We start from the raw sequence: 15,992 nt of genomic DNA, 5'->3' as shown, positions 1-15,992 counted from the left end.
TATATATATATATATATATATATATATATATATATATATATATATATATATATATATATATATATATATATATATATCCGAATTAAGTTCGGAACAGATTTTTTTGTCATTATTGGTACCCACTCTTTGGGGTAAATCCTTAATACGTTTATTTATTTAGTTTTGATAATTAGTTTAGATCAAGGTAGGTTAGGAACCTAGCATTAGGGTAATTTTAAGCATCAAATCTTAAAAACTAGAAGTTTGAAGAAAAAATAAGTAAATGTCTAAAAGCCAATTGATCGTAGATAGGTTGGTTAATTTCTAAATTTTTTATGAGAGAAATTAGTTTTCTTAATTATATTAAATATAATATTAAGTTAACTAGATAAGTTAGTTGTAATTGCGGCCTGATTGGCACACCCTAATTTGATCTCTTTTTTTTGTTACAGTTAAGAATCCCTTTTTGCATGATTACTTGTATGAATGTGTAATTCTAATATATACATGTGTAATTTTGATATGTGCAAATATATTATAGAAATTAAATAAGCTTGATTGTGCATAGAAAGTGACAATATTTTTGCATTTTGTAAGGCGAGCATGTTGGTGTATTCTATTAATAAAACTAAGACTTCTATAATCGGGTAGCTGGGTGTAGTACTTTGGACTAGCTATACTATTATCGATTGTCTAGTCTCATTATAGGTGAGAAATGTGATACTTTCAGTTGCTCCTCATGGGTGGAAAATAGAACCGTGGTTAGTCCATAGTCAAAAATAAATTAAAATGCACTCTTGAAATGCATGGGTGGATGAAGGCACTAGATTAGCCATGTTATTCTAGTTTCCTAACACACATTATGACACAATCGATTGTTCCATCTGGGAAACATGATACTATCTGTTGCCTCATCATACGAGAAAAATGTGACCATGGATAATCCAAAGCCAAAAATAAATTACTAATGGAGTATTTCTAGGATATTGGCTGAACCTGAACCCTATCATGTGTTATGAGTGATTATAAGTTGTTGATTATGAACCAATATTAAAGGAATTATCATTTGGGCTGTATGTGATGCATTGAGATATCATGGCCTATTGAGTAGTGGAAAATATAATTAAAGTTCTAGATATTAATTCTTATAGAATTTTTATTGTTAGTTATTAATTTACTTATTTATTTATTTATTCATATTGGGCTGTACATGAGCTTGAGGATTCTTATTGAGCTATCAACTTATATTATCCTTCTAACGTTTTTTTTTTGTCAAAGCCATAGGATGCTTAGCAGTCAACTGAGATTTTTGGGGTTCACCCATGAGAGATAGAAGAAAAAAAAGATCTCTGATACTGTTGGATACTTGAAAATTGCATTGCACTACTCTTGTTACTTAATAATATTGGAACTACTTGTCTTGTTCCGAAAATAATGAATTTCTTGTTGAAATTTTATTTAATCGGTAAGCCTTTTATATTCCCCAAGGCTATACAATATAAAATATGCAGTCACGTACCAGCTCAAGTTGTGGGGTTTGGGGGTTATAACATATATCTTAATGATATAGGATACCTCTATATAGATATATACTTCAATAATGGAGTTGGCATAGCAAATAGTACCATGTGTATATGGTGCTTAAAATTCTGTTTGAGGCTTTACTAATAAATTGATGGCCTAGCTTTACAATAGTGGGTAATTCATCAGTGTTGAAATCACCACTTATCCCAAAAGCTTAAGCTAATAGAACTGATATCATGTTGAAATCACCATTTGTCTCAAAAGCTTAAGTTGATAGAATGAGATAGGTTTATTTATATATTTTCTTACACAGAGCAACAATGGCTATAGAATTGCTTACTTGTCCCTTCTTGATTATGTCTGAGACATGGCATCAACGGCTGAATTGCTTGTTCTTTGACCACCCATCATTTGATGATACCAGGTGGGAGCTTGGTTGGGCACATTCTAGTGGTACAGAACTTAACATGAAGCTTGAATGGTGCATTACTAGTGCATAAGTCATTTAAGGACAAGCTTAACTAATCAAATTGATGGTGTACTTCAGCTATGGGCCTAAGTGCCATAAGACTAGGGCTAGGGTTCAATATCATAAAACTAACATTGGAAATGCCACATAAAATTGGTTTTTACTGTGGAAGAATCATCACCAGTTATTATCATTATGCCCAGGTTGGTATTGCAGTGACATGAGGATTTGTCAGCATCGTAAATGCATCCATTTGTAAAGCTTGCTTCAAGAATGATGCAACTTGAACAGTTAAACTGCGACCAAGGGATTGTTTTCTTTGGAGGCTAGAAAAGGTTGCATGTACACCTCCCTAGGTAGCTCTATTTGAATGAAGGCATTCTTCATGCTCATCCGACATAATTGCCGACTAAATTGCCATTAGCTGAATAATAATTCTCAGTTTTGCTGCAAGGATGTATGCCTTATAATAGTCAATGCCATACTTGGTGTTGATACCTGAATGTGTCTAATATATTTCTTGTAATTTCTTGTTTGTTTGTTAATTATGCGTGAACAGTGGTTACTTCTTTTCTAAAAATATAAAACATAATTTTTTTTAGGGTTTTGGATTGATTCCGTAGAAACTTGCCAAAGCCAGTCGGTACTCAGTCGGTTAAATCTATATCGACTTTTTTCTTTTTCCCAACATGTAATCTTTACCCTAATGATTATTTGTTGCATTTAATATAATTTTTTTTCAGGCATTGAAGGCTCTTGGTGATCAGACTTTAGTTACAATCATCATTTTTAGATATCTTTTTTCAGTCAGTTTTTTTCCTTAATATTGTTTACTTATGAAAAGGCATGTGATAGGGTTATCTCATTATCAGATTTAGGATTTTGCTTGAGGAACCTTTATCTTAAGAAACCTATGTGTGACTTGCAAACAATAAAGAAAGGAACATAGAGAATAAATTGGAGAATGCATAGAGAGACACCTATCTACCGCAGACAGAGAAATGAACCGGTGGAGATATCAAAACTCTAATCTATCATTGTGATCCTTCATCCGAAGCATAAAGTTTATTGATGTTATGAACTTATCTTGCTGTATTTCTCCTGCTATTTTTTCTACTTTTGTTATTTATGCAGAAAATATATGTAAAACAATAGGATCATTATCCTTCCAACGGCAGAATATTTTTTCCCTGCTACTACTTCCTGGTACAGCTTATCTAAATTTCAGGCTTCCAATGCTGCCATATTAGATTGAAATTTATAGCTTGCTCAACTTACTAGATTTACTATAAGTTAAAAGGCCACCAAGGTGATTGTGCACTAATGGGACAACATTTCAAGTCTTAACAAATGTTCACTATTAAACTGTGAGGATCCATGTGTTTAGTCCTATATTGATTAATCGCCGAGAAGATTTTGGGTATTTATACATGACTAAAGAACCCAAATAATACCTTTCGGCTAGCCTTTTTAGGTAAAGTCCTGGGTTGTTACATAAACAGTGTTGTTCATCACTCAAAATGACCCAGAATTCTAAGCTCACTATTGACCACCAAACTGATTTTCTTTAGAATTTACGGCCATAATTAGCGAGCTAACGGCACATAACAAAAGGCTATTCTGATAATGGCATGCATGTGGTTCTTTGGCTTAAAATCTGTCCCTAAAATGATAAATGCAATTCTCTATACGAAATTTTTTGTTTTGCATCCTTTGCATATATTTATTCAAGGTATAGGTTTACATCTTTGAGGGTCAAAAATCTATGCCTGCATTGACAGCAATTCTTTATATGAGGTGTTGATCGACGATCTGTATCTTGGTGATAAATGCAGTTCTTTATATCACATGTTGCCTTCAGATGCTTTCACTTAGGGAACTTCCAAAGGTTGCTCCTCTGCTAAATTGCATGTCCAAGAAGGTAGCAATCTTTTCTTGCTCATGTCTTGGCTTGCACCAAATGAGCCAGTGTACATGAAGCTAAACTTGAGAGACAGTAACACACACACACAAAAAAAAATTCAAACTTTGTTTGTATACATTTTCATGCCTTCATCTCTACTGCTGACCCATGGAGAGGAATAAGGCTATAGTTGGTTAAGGTATGCTTGAATGGAAACAGGTGATCAATTAATCCATGGCTCTTCTTTGGAAATTGATAGTTCTACATTGTTTCTGTTGATTCTCAAAGCTTCTGTTGAAGGATGGAGCTTAAATCACTCTTTCTGATGCTGTATGGATATCATATCCAGGATGAAGAAGTATTCATGTGGTAAATACTCTGTTACCCAATTTGATGACTTTTGCATGCAAATGTTTACGAAGTGTAGATGGCAGACATTTTGTAAAGATAAGAAATGAGAACAGTTACTTTAACATTCAAGGAGATTAATGGTTAACATCTTAAACTATAAGCGGTGTCTCTAAGATATCGTCTAAAACCAAAATTCTTGATATTTTCTTGAAAAAAGCAGGATGAGATGTCATCAGTGCGGGAACCATGGCTCTCTTATGCACATGTTATTCGATCAGAAGGATATTAGGGATTTTTCAATTCTTGGTTTTGATGGCAAAGAAACAGATCCATTTAAAACAAACTTCTAAAATTAGATTTTATTTTCTCTTGTTCTTCATATGCATTTATACTAATCAGACATTTTCTTAGGCCTAGAAGTTATATCCAGTCCTGGGAACAAGGCTTTTTCTGGCACTGTCAAAACAATGTATGTTAAGAAGAAGGTGATCATAGATATTGCCATCCTAATAGGAATAGAATAGGTTTAACTATGAAAGCCTCATTAGTTTTTTATTTCTAGGGTCAGTAGTCAAATGGTTATTGCTTCTTCCAGAGAATAGAACAGCAATAGATTAAAACACTACGAGTACAGGGTTTCACATTTTCCCATAATCTTATTCAGTAGATATCAAGTAACGTTCTTAATGTTAGGCTGGTAGCAGATTTTCCCAAGGAAAGAGGAAGAGCAATTTTTTGGGTTTTCTTAACTCCACTTGGACATATTTGAAAGGTTTAGGGATAAACATGCAGTCTTGCCTAATTACATGGAAAGTGGTAGCTGTGTCATGCAATGATAGGACTAGTAAACATTATATAATATCATCCTGCCATTTTTGTGCTTGCATGTATACATCGCAGAAACACGTAGCATTCAGCAACTAAAGCAGCATTCTTTCTTTATCATGCATTGTAGATGTAAAGCTAAAAGCTTTTCATTCTCCTTTCTTGTACAATAATTCTATTACAACTAGTCATTCACCAGTAACTTGTTTCTGTTTATTTTAAACACGAAAGAGTTGGGCAAGGAGAGGGAAAGCTATGTGTATTCCACTAGTGTATAATTATCCTGTTGAACTTTATTAGAAGCAAATGATGAATCCCTCTAGTGATTTAAGCTTATCGACATAATTCGACTGTTGTATTAAATTTGCATTCGTCTCTAAGTTCCTGGTCATCTATCCTTGTGCAGAATTCAAGTGTTAAGCCATATAAGCTTACTAGTAACATTAGAAACGTTCAACATTCTAGGAATCTTCCAAGGGTGGAGTGCAGATCAGTCCCAGTTATAAAATACAGCAGGTTCGTTGCATCAGGCGTTGTGAGTTCCACAGCTAACCACTAGGAAACAAATAGAGGTCCTTTTTGGTTTGAAAAGGTGCTATCAGGACGACGACATTTGTTCAACTGAAATGGAACAATTGGAGTAAACAAGGCTTTCTATCTGTACCTATTTGTGATTCTTGTCGCAATCTCTCAGTCCTGTACATTCAGTTATAATTCAAACTGATGGATTGAGGTCCAAATTTTGATGGTTACTCTAAAACAACTCAAGAAAGATGAAATTGTTGCAATAGAAAGCAAGCTTGAAACTGATATGGAACAATTGGGGCAGACAAGGCTTTCTATCTGTACCTTTTATCTTTGTGATCCTTGTCATGATCTCCTAGTTCTGTAAGTTCTCAATTATCATTCAAAATGATGGATTGAGCTCCAAAGTTTCACAGTTCCTCCAAAAAAGCAGTAGAATGATGACTTTTTTTTGTGCAATGGGAAGTAATTTTTCAAGATAATTTTTCATCGGGCATTTAATATATGATTAGAGAAATGAGAATCAAATATGGCATGCAAAGTTCTAAAATGGCAAGCTAGATTTTATGGAAAATACTTTTTTCTCCTATCCTCAATTATTCACATAAAGCAGTCAGTATTTTAGTTAGAGAGAGGAAGCAACAAATTAAGCTCACTCAAGTGGCTTGTGGATTGAACATAAAAGATCCAAGATTGAGGCATAATGAGATGAATCTTTGACGACAAAAGTTGAATCTCTAGCTTTTGATTGCTGACATCTCATCCCTTGGTGGATTCAATCATGGGGTCTTCTTTTTATGGCAATGGTGAGGTGTGGCAATGGCAATGGAAGGGAGATATCCTTTGCATGAAGAGATATCCAATGCAGCGGCATGTCTCCAAAAACAAAAGGGATCATGCTGAGGGGCATCAAAAGATGTCTGGGTTGTGGGAGATGGTGGGGTTGGAAAGGAATTATATGGTGCTTTTCTAGATGACTGTAATGCAGCTTGTTCACTATAATAACCTGGAGGAAAGTGGTGGCACTGGACATTCCAGCCTTGTGGGCATTGTCCTCAAGAAGGGAAAAGAGCCAAAAGTTATTTTCTACTGTCATGAAGCAGAAAAAAGTTGATCATTTCTTTTTCCAGAGAGATAACACATTTAAATTAAACACAATACTATGTGAAATATCCAAGAAAAATATCAGGTGTTATAGTTAATGGTAATGGAACGACGTAAGGTGCATCGATAGAGTTTGTTACACATTTTCTTGGTTCATGTCGGTATCTAAACTTCACCAATAGGATTCAAGTTTATGTACTTGTGCATCATGCCTTCATTGATACTTACTATGGGACCTCGAGGTCGCATCAATTTCATGCTAAAAAAAAAGAAAAAATTCTCCTGCCACATAGCATGAAGGAATTGATGCAACTTGCAAGAATTGGTATAAGGTATGAAGGTGGTACTAAGCCAGCATTATGTAGGCTTGAGAAATTTTTCGCATGCACTAACAGGTTCCCTGAAGCATTTTTTCCATATTTTCGACTCCCTCTTGTTGTGACACAGCAGAAGTTGCCTAACATGATCTGCGATGTTTGCTACTTAAACACTGCATGCAAATCTATCATGCAAGGGATCAAAGGCTATGGATGATTCGTTTAACTGCGCACAATAAGATTTGCTTAAATTTGATAGGTTAGGACACCCTTCAAAATCAACTATAGATCATTTACTTGGTTATCTGCCCGTTAAGGAATCTACCAATAAGTTAAGTTTTTGTAAGTCCTGTCAACTAGGAAAAGCTAAACGCCTACCCTTTAGTGATTCCACACGGCAATCTACAGGACCTTTAGCTCTCACTCTTCCTTTTATGCTTGTTTCTTTCTAAATTTTCAAGATACTGCAACTTCATCTTTTCCTGTATCACTTTCATCATAAGTGCAAGTCCAGTGTAGATTAAACTTCGAAACCTACGATTGAAATGATTGCAAGCTGAGTTAGAGATGCTGTAACTGTAATCTTGTACAAATCCAGTTAGTCACAAGATCTTCAATTACTAGTAGTGAACAAATCATAAATGGTTTTTCTTTTACACAAGAGCCCACTTTCTCACATCAATCCCTTATGTTACATCCATGCCAACCTCATTTGTCTACTAGGTTCAAGATTTAATTTTTTTTCCAATGTATGTATGTTTTATTTTCATGTGCCCACTATATCCACAGCAATTGTTTTGCTGGGAGGGACAGGTAGGGACAGTATACATTCCTCAATAGGTTGTTCCCTTTTTCCAGGCCTCAGGACATTGCTGGTGGGGAACCTCTCATACCCCCTTGTCATGGCAACATAATTTTTGCAACCTCTCCATCCTTCCCACTTGTGAAATGCCACTAGGCCACTAGCCCAAACACCACACCCACTCCCCCAAGTCCCATCTATTTTCACTTAGTAGCACATTAATTATCTATTAGAACATGGAAGGGCTCACCTAACTCACCATTACCATGAACCAGAGCTTCCCACAATCACCATTTTCAGAAAGAAGACCCTGTGCTTTTCGGAAGAAGTTGGCGTCTAGTCGGAGATTTTTGTCGGCCGTGTGCCGCTCGATGCCAGAGGTAATTGGAATGATGAGTAGACCGACGGGTCTTGCCTCCATGCTCCTTGATTGCACACAAGCCTTAGTGTGATGTCAATGGACAAATGCCTGTGCCTACATTGATGCATGGAAAAGGGTGAGGAAGTGCTGATTGCTTCAAGTGTTGATGTCAAGAGATCTTAGTAGGAGGTTGGAAACCTTCCTTGATGAGGTGACAAAGACTTTGATAAGAGGCCTAAGATAGGAAAGCAGCTGGAGACCAAGTAGGTTGGATAAGGCTTCTCTTATCACCATCAATGGGCATGGTGATTGAGGTTATATAACCATTCATTCAGCCATCAATTTGTTGCTCTCATGTTGATTCTGGTTCTGGTCTGCCATGTCACAGTGCTTGACTAATTGGTTACATGACTAAATTTAGGACCAACCTATATGCCAAGCTAAAGACATGCTAGGTCCACCTTTGTCTTGCTAGGTATGGGTTGGATCTGACTTGGAGGTAGCCAAACTCTATTATTTCAGGGAACAGACCATATTTATGGGCCAGATTTCAGGTTTGGGTCTTGTCTGTTGGTTCCACCCAACCTACTTGAACACTAGAGTTGGTAGTTTTGGTTGGTTCTTCAGCCTTTCAACCATATTTATGGGCCAGATTCCAGGTTTGGGTCAAGTCTGTTGGTTCCACCCAACCCACTTGAACACTAGACTTGGTCCTGGTATTGGTTGGCTTTTCAGCCTTTCAACCTTCAACCAGTTGATAGGCCTGCGATCATTTGGTCTTGTAAAGAATGGAGGCATACAAAGAGCTCAGTATAGGCAGTTGATGGCATCCAAAAGTAAGGAGCAGGAGTGGCCAAGTGTTTGGAACCACAAAATGTATATGGCTCCTGTATTCTCTCTAACAGTACCTATCCTACTAGCAGGGGCGGCCCAATACATTTGGGGGCCTTAGGCGAACTCATTAGAAAGGGCCTTTTTTATTATTATTTAAATAATAAATTTTTTTAATAAGTATAAAAATATTTTAAAATTTTTATTTAAAAATAATTCGTCTAGCTTTTTGAGAAGCAAAATTACTAATTAAACTTTTATACTCAAGATCCATTAAAATACTATCTATTGCTAATTCTTGAGTTGAATTTGATGTAGTGTTATGTTTGTTTGTAACAACAAATCTATCTAGAGCTCCTTTTTGAGATTGAATGAGTTTATCGATTTTTCTTTTTTTTTTTGAGTTTTTCATACCCACAATCATATTTTCTATTAGACATTTTAATCTATAAATAATATTATCAAACTAAGCAATTAAAAAAACACCACAAACAAATCAAAATATAAAAAAGTTAAAAATGATAAAACTTATTTGTGTTAAGAAAAACAAACTCGGGTCCCGACAAGTAGTGCCGAACTTAATTGTGTCGAGAAGAGGTGGAATAGTGCCGAACTGGACGACGAGAAGAGACCGAATAGCGCCGAACTGCTGAAGTCACAACCAATCTACAATTGGACCAAAAAATAACTAATTCTAAATTAATTACTTGACTAAATAAAAATTAATTGGACCAAAAATTAATTAATAAACTAAGTAACTAACTCACCTGTCGGTCCTGCCTCACTGCCTGTGCCTGGGAATGGGATCAGTGGGAACTGGCGGCTACTAGACTAGTACTGAAATGAGGTCAGGTGGGCTTATGGACTCCTTGAGCTTCTCTAACTCGACTCAGCTTATGGTCCTTGCCTTTTTATATATCCTATAAAAGGAAGGGGACCCCTGGCATTTCATGGGTTGCACCAACCTGGTGCTATCAGCAAGGATTCCACTAATATGTCAGGCTTTGGTGTCCACAACTTTCATGGTTTCTCATCTTGGCCCTGTAATGGTTGTCAAAAGCCCTGTTTTGCAGCAGCTCTACTTATACTGGGTACAAAGAGAATGTTTTGACTCTTGAGTTGAAGCCAGACTCTACAAAATAAAATCGCTGTGAAGGCTTGTTAAAGGATAACGGCTCTTTAGAGTGAGAAACTCTGAGGAGAGAGAAAGGTCTACCAATCTAACGGATCTTTTCGCCGGTGGCCGGAGAGCTCCGCTGCGGCCTGCTGTTCGGCGGAGATCGAGGTGTGCTTGGTGTTTGTTTGCCCTTGTTTGCTGTGGTTGTTTCAGGAGTTCTTATGGCCCGGAAGAAGGGGAAGCAGCCGATGGTTGCGTCGACGGGCACGGTAGGGGAGCAGGCGTCGGGGTCGGCGACGGTGGAAGGCAAGGATCCGACGAAATTGCCCGCGGCGCCGAGGACGTGGGCGGAGGTTGCAGCTCAAAGAAAAGGTACGAATTCGGGGTGGAAAGGGGAGCGACCCGTTGGTCGGGTCCGGCCTGGACCGTGGGTGATTCACCGGCTGACGGAGACGGAGGTGGCTCGTTTGAGCCACCACTTCTCCTCGGTCTTCGAGCTCCCGGAGGAGCCCATCGAGGCGGCTCGCCGGGAGTGGGAAGGACTTGCGTTGGTTGGCTGGAGCCTCGGCCGGCGGGTGCCGGTCGAGTGGGTGGCCAAGGATGTGGCCGCCCGACTGAAAAAAACAGGGGAGGTGGTGGCGGTTTCCCTAGCCGAAGACCACTTTGCGCTGCGGTTCCGATCGCCGGAGGTTCGGGACCGCGCCCTGTCGGAGGGGCCCTGGGTGGTGGCGGGGCAACTCTTAGCTATGGAGCCGTGGACGCCGGATTTTCTACCTAGGAAAAATCCGGTAAACACGGTGGTGGTCTGGCTCCGGCTTCCCGGGCTCCCTCCAGAGTATTGGTCGACCTCGACCATTCTGGACATCGCTGCAAAGGCCGGGCGGCCGTTGGCAGTGGACGGTGTCACAGAGGGGCGCCGAGCCATGGGTTTTGCGCGCGTCAAGGTGGCGATTGATGCCTCTGATCCCCTCCTCCCAGGAATCCGGATACTCGGGAGGACGAAGGCCCTCTGGCAGCCGTTCGTCTTCGAGAGTATCTCGGATCTCTGCGTGCGGTGCGGGAGAATCGGTTACCTCGAGCTAGGGTGCCGGTTTGGGGCTCCGGCGCCGCCGGGAGGGAGCCAACCGGAGGAGGAGGTTCCCGGGCCGATCTATGGCCCGTGGTTGGTGACATCTCGTGCTCGGCCGCCGCGGGAGAAAGCACCGCCGCAGGAGAAAGCGCCGCCGCAGTCGGGGCAGGCGACGGAGGCCTCCAGTGGGGTGCCCCCCTCTCTGCCGTCCTCGCCGGTCGCTTCGCCCAGGCCTCCGGTGTCCCCGCTGGACCTAGAGGGTTGGCAGAAACCAACCAAAGTGGCCCGTCGCCACTCCCCGCCGGTGGTGGTGGGGGCCCTGGCTTCCGGTGGGCAGGAAGGGGGTTCTCGAGCTGCCTCGTTCGGCAACACGATCGCGTGGCGAGTTGACTCGGTAACGGAGGATCAGGCCAAGCCGAGCGCGGGTTTGGTGGGTCAGCACAAGAACCGGTCCAAGAAGCGGCCCAGAAATGCTGGGCCGCTACTGGATGTGGACCGCCTCTCTGGCCGGGGACGGGCGGGCCCCAAGGGCGATCGCGGGGCGCGCGTGATGCATACGGTGAACCGCGCGACAGGTTCCCAGGCCAGTCGCGCGGTGGTCAGCGCGTGGCCTAATTTGGCTGGGCCACGCGCGGAGGCCTCTGAGAAGGCCACAGTGGGCGGGGGCCTTCCACGGTTCATGGCCCACTTGGGCTCTACGGGGCCTGCCATTGGGCCTGCCAGTGGGCCTGAGCTGCTGGCCGAGCAGGTGGGGCCCAGTGGGTCTGGTTTCCAGTTTAGGGCCCAGGCCCTGGGGGTGGTTTCGCCATCTGAGATCCCTACTACTCTAGGCCCTCTAGAGGTGGATGTGGGACAGGGGGAGGGTGCCGTAAGCAGGCCCGATTTGGGCGACGCGACTATGGCTAGTGGACTCCCTGCCTGTGTAGACTGCCCTATGAGTGATCCTCTGGTGGGGCGGGTCGCGCCTGCACTCATGGAGCCTGGGGTAGATGACCCGAGTGGTTTTGAGGGGGCAGTTAGCAGATCCGCTGATCACTCGACGGTCGTTCAACGGGTGAAGGCGGCAGTGTTGCGAGTCGTGTCCGGAGCTAGTATGGATGAGGGTCAGCGAGACGATCCTTATCACGAGGAGGTGATGGACCCTGCGGCCCAGAGGGTGGATGCACCTGTGGCCGACCTCTCGGACTTTTCCCCATGAGGATTCTCACGTGGAATTGTAGAGGGGCGGCTAAGCCGGCCTTCATGTCATCCTTTAGGAGGTTGGTTCAGATCCATAGTCCAGAGATTTGCTTTCTCTATGAAACACGACTATCCGGTAGAGGGCTAGGTCGTGTATTACGGCGGTTTGAGGTTGACTGGGAGACATATGTAGTTGAATCCCAGGGGTTGTCTGGAGGTATTGTGGCTCTGTGGAAGCGGGGTGTGGCTACAGTTGATGTATTCCATAACTGCTCCCAACAGGTCCTGATGATTATCTCGGAACCTAATGTTGCACCATGGGTCTTGTGCGGTGTGTATGCTAGCACTGCCTATCGGACCAGGAGGGCTTTGTGGGATGAGCTCACCCACTTAATCGCTCAGGGTTTCCCGACAGCGATAGTGGGTGATTTTAATTGCATTTTGGAGGGGAGTGAGAAACGCGGAGGTAGGGCTTTCACCGACAGTATGGATAGGAGGGAGTTTCGGGATTTCCTCTCGCGTAACGGCCTAGTAGATCTAGGTTTCTCTGGCCCACAATTCACTTGGTGTAATAACCAGGCTGGTCGAGCCAGGGTGTGGGAGCGACTTGATAGGGCTATTGCTTCCACTGACTGGCTTACCAGATTTCCTTCCTACAGGGTTAGTCATCTACCCCGGATCGCTTCGGACCACTGTCCTTTATTGATTTCGACGGTATCAGGTTCTAGTCACCAAAGCCCCTTCCGCTTCGAGAAGGTTTGGCTGTCTCTCCCTCAATCCTGGGACATTGTCCGAGGAGCTTGGAGTCTGCCGGTTCGCGGTGATGCCATGCAGAGGGTTTCACGTAAATTGGAACTGACTAAGCGACGGCTTCGGCGTTAGAACCGTGAGGTAGTGGGCGATATCTTTAGGAAGTTAGAGGATGTGGAGGCCGCGATTGCCGACTATCAAAGAAGAGAAGATCAGGTGGGCGTGCTCCCCGAAGCCGATATGGTGAGCCTCCGGGGACTCCTCGCCACTCACCACTCGATCCTGCGTCAACATAAGATCTTCTGGAGACAAAAATCCAGAATTCAGTGGGTTAGAGAGGGTGATCGGAACACTAGTTTCTTTCACCGCTCTACGATTATCAGAAGGCAGAGGAATATGATCCGATCCTTGCGGGATGAGCAGGGCCACCGGGTGGAGGGTGATTCGGCCATCAGCCATATCCTGCTTGATTTCTTTCGTTCTCGTTGGACGGAGGAGGAGAGTGGGTCTGATGCTACCGGCCAGCTCCCGAGGGCTGATTCCCAAATCGATATGACCGAGAATGCTTTGTTGGTTCGACCAGTGATGGAGGGGGAGGTGCGTGAGGCTATCTGGGCACTGGGGGAGGATAGGGCCCCTGGTCCAGATGGCTTCCCACCGTTCTTCTTCCGGAGATACTGGGGTATTATCCGGACTGCAGTAGTGGAAGCGGTCTTGTGTTTTTTCAGTCGGTCAGGGATGCCTGACGACTGGAAGGCCACATTTGTCACGCTTATACCAAAGCGTCAGGACGCGGCTGAGCCGAGCCACTTTAGGCCGATCAGTTTGTGCACTACTTTATATAAAGTTGTGGCAAGAATACTGATGGATCGTATGAAGCCCCTCCTCTCTGGCATCATCTGTCAGGAGCAGGGTGCTTTTGTGAGTGGTAGGAGTATTTCCGATAATATTATGGTGGCCCAAGAGATGATGTGGGATCTTCGACGGGCCTCGAGGCGGCGAAGCCTGATGGCTGTCAAGCTGGATATGGAACGAGCTTACGATAGAATCAGATGGAGCTTTCTTAGGCTCGCTTTGGAGAGTATGGGGTTCCATGAGACATGGATTGGGTGGGTTCTGGGGTGTATTCGAGGACCGAGGTTCTCTATCTTGGTCAATGGCTCTCCATCCCCGTTTTTCAGTTCTACTATGGGGCTTCGGCAGGGATGCCCGTTATCTCCGTATTTGTTTATCATTTGCTCTGATGTCCTGTCTCGGGCGCTGCGGGCTGCGTGCGCCGCCGGAGAGCTGGGGGCTTATGTCCCAGCTCCAGAGGCCCAGCCGATATCACATTTACTTTTTGCCGATGACTGCCTCCTCCTGACTCGGGCTCGCGTAGCGGACGCTCAGGCTATCAGAAGGGTTTTGGCCGCCTACTGCACTATATCCGGTCAGAGAGTGAATGGCCAGAAATCCTCTATCTCCTTCAGCCCCAGCACGTCTCTTGGGGTTCGACGGGAGATTCGGAGGATTCTGGAGATGCCCGAGCAGGACGGGACCTGGACCTATCTGGGTGTTCCGATCTTGGGTAGGAGATTGCGAGTTTCCGAGTGCACCGGGTTGGTGCAGCGGGTTCAGAGCAGACTAGAGGGTTGGCGGGCAGCGTCCCTGTCTATGATGGGCAGAGTCACGCTGATTCGTTCTGTTCTGGGCTCCATGCCCATCTATCTTATGGCAAATACGGTGGTGCCAAGATCTGTCCTACTGAAGATTGAGCGACTTCTTCGGGGCTTCTTATGGGGCTCGCATGGAGGGGGTCGTGGGGTGCACCTGGTGGCATGGGAGCGGATCTGCCTCCCCCTCAGGGAGGGTGGTCTAGGGGTGGTGTCTCTCCTGGAGAGACGAGAGCTGCTCCTCGCCCGACAGGCTTCCCGTTTCATCTTGGAGCCGCAGGGGTTTTGGAGTCGGATTATGACTATCCGGTATGGGGGGGCAGGCCCAGAGGGTTGGGCCCGAGGAGGGCGGAGATGCTCCTTTTTATGGCGTGAGATAGCGAGATACTTGCCATTGGTGTCGAGTCACACTCGATGGCTGATAGGCGATGGACGTAGCATCGATGTAGCCGGGGACCCATGGGTCGATGGCCTTCCTCTGCGGCTTTGGCCGACTACGGTTAGTGTCGAGGCTGGGAAGGGTCTACAGGTCTGTGATCTCATGACCCCCGGGGTGGCTGGCTGGAATGAGATTCAGTTGGCCCGATTCTTCGGGCAGCATTTGGCGGAGCGGGTCCGCTCACTCCCCTTACCACGGAGTGGCGGACCAGATGTACGTGTGTGGAGTTCCTCTACCAGATCCAGGGTCAGGATGGGCGATCTCTCCCGCATCCTTAGGCGGGAGTACGAGCCTGGCCCGAATTGTGCCTGGATCTGGCGATTGGGGCTCCACCCGAGGGTAGCGTTGTTCCTCTGGAAGGTGGTCTGGGACCGCCTTCCTACTAGGGCTGTACTTGGAGGTCGAGGTGTGAGGATCCCATTGGTGTGTGGGGTTTGTGGTGTGGCCGAGACGGTGGATCATGCTCTGTTTCGGTGCACATGGGCTAGGGGCACTTGGCGTCTGGCAGGGGTCCCATAGGTCGTATGGCGGGGTAGGGACCCGTTCTTACAGGCCATGCGCCAGGGCTCGGAGTCCCCGCTGCTTCGCCAGGGGGCTGTTCGAGCGAGCTGCACTGCCTACCAGATCTGGCTGGCTAGGAATGCTCGTACCTTCGACGAACGTCGTATGTCGCCGCGATTTGTGGTCGAGTGTGCCCGCGTTCAGGCGGCTGAGCTGGGTTACACCATCCCTGTTGGAGGGACCTTGATAGCTCGGGACACCTGGGGTTCCCACTTTGCTTCGGCAGTTTCCCGT

At 44.5% G+C, this 15,992-nt stretch overlaps 1 protein-coding gene across 1 annotated transcript; it reads left to right on the top strand.

Moving 5' to 3' along the window:
* The first annotated feature begins 12,371 nt into the window (after positions 1–12,371).
* On the top strand, positions 12,372–13,238 carry LOC103706329. The gene has a single exon (XM_008790388.1). It carries the CDS (start codon positions 12,372–12,374, stop codon positions 13,236–13,238), a length of 867 nt encoding a protein of 288 aa, XP_008788610.1.
* Positions 13,239–15,992: the final 2,754 nt, after the last annotated feature.

Source organism: Phoenix dactylifera, chromosome 3 (genome assembly GCF_009389715.1).
Source record: "Phoenix dactylifera cultivar Barhee BC4 chromosome 3, palm_55x_up_171113_PBpolish2nd_filt_p, whole genome shotgun sequence".
Lineage (NCBI taxonomy): Eukaryota > Viridiplantae > Streptophyta > Magnoliopsida > Arecales > Arecaceae > Phoenix > Phoenix dactylifera.
Note: the sequence above shows the minus strand (reverse complement) of the source record. Positions and strands in the feature narration are given on the sequence as shown.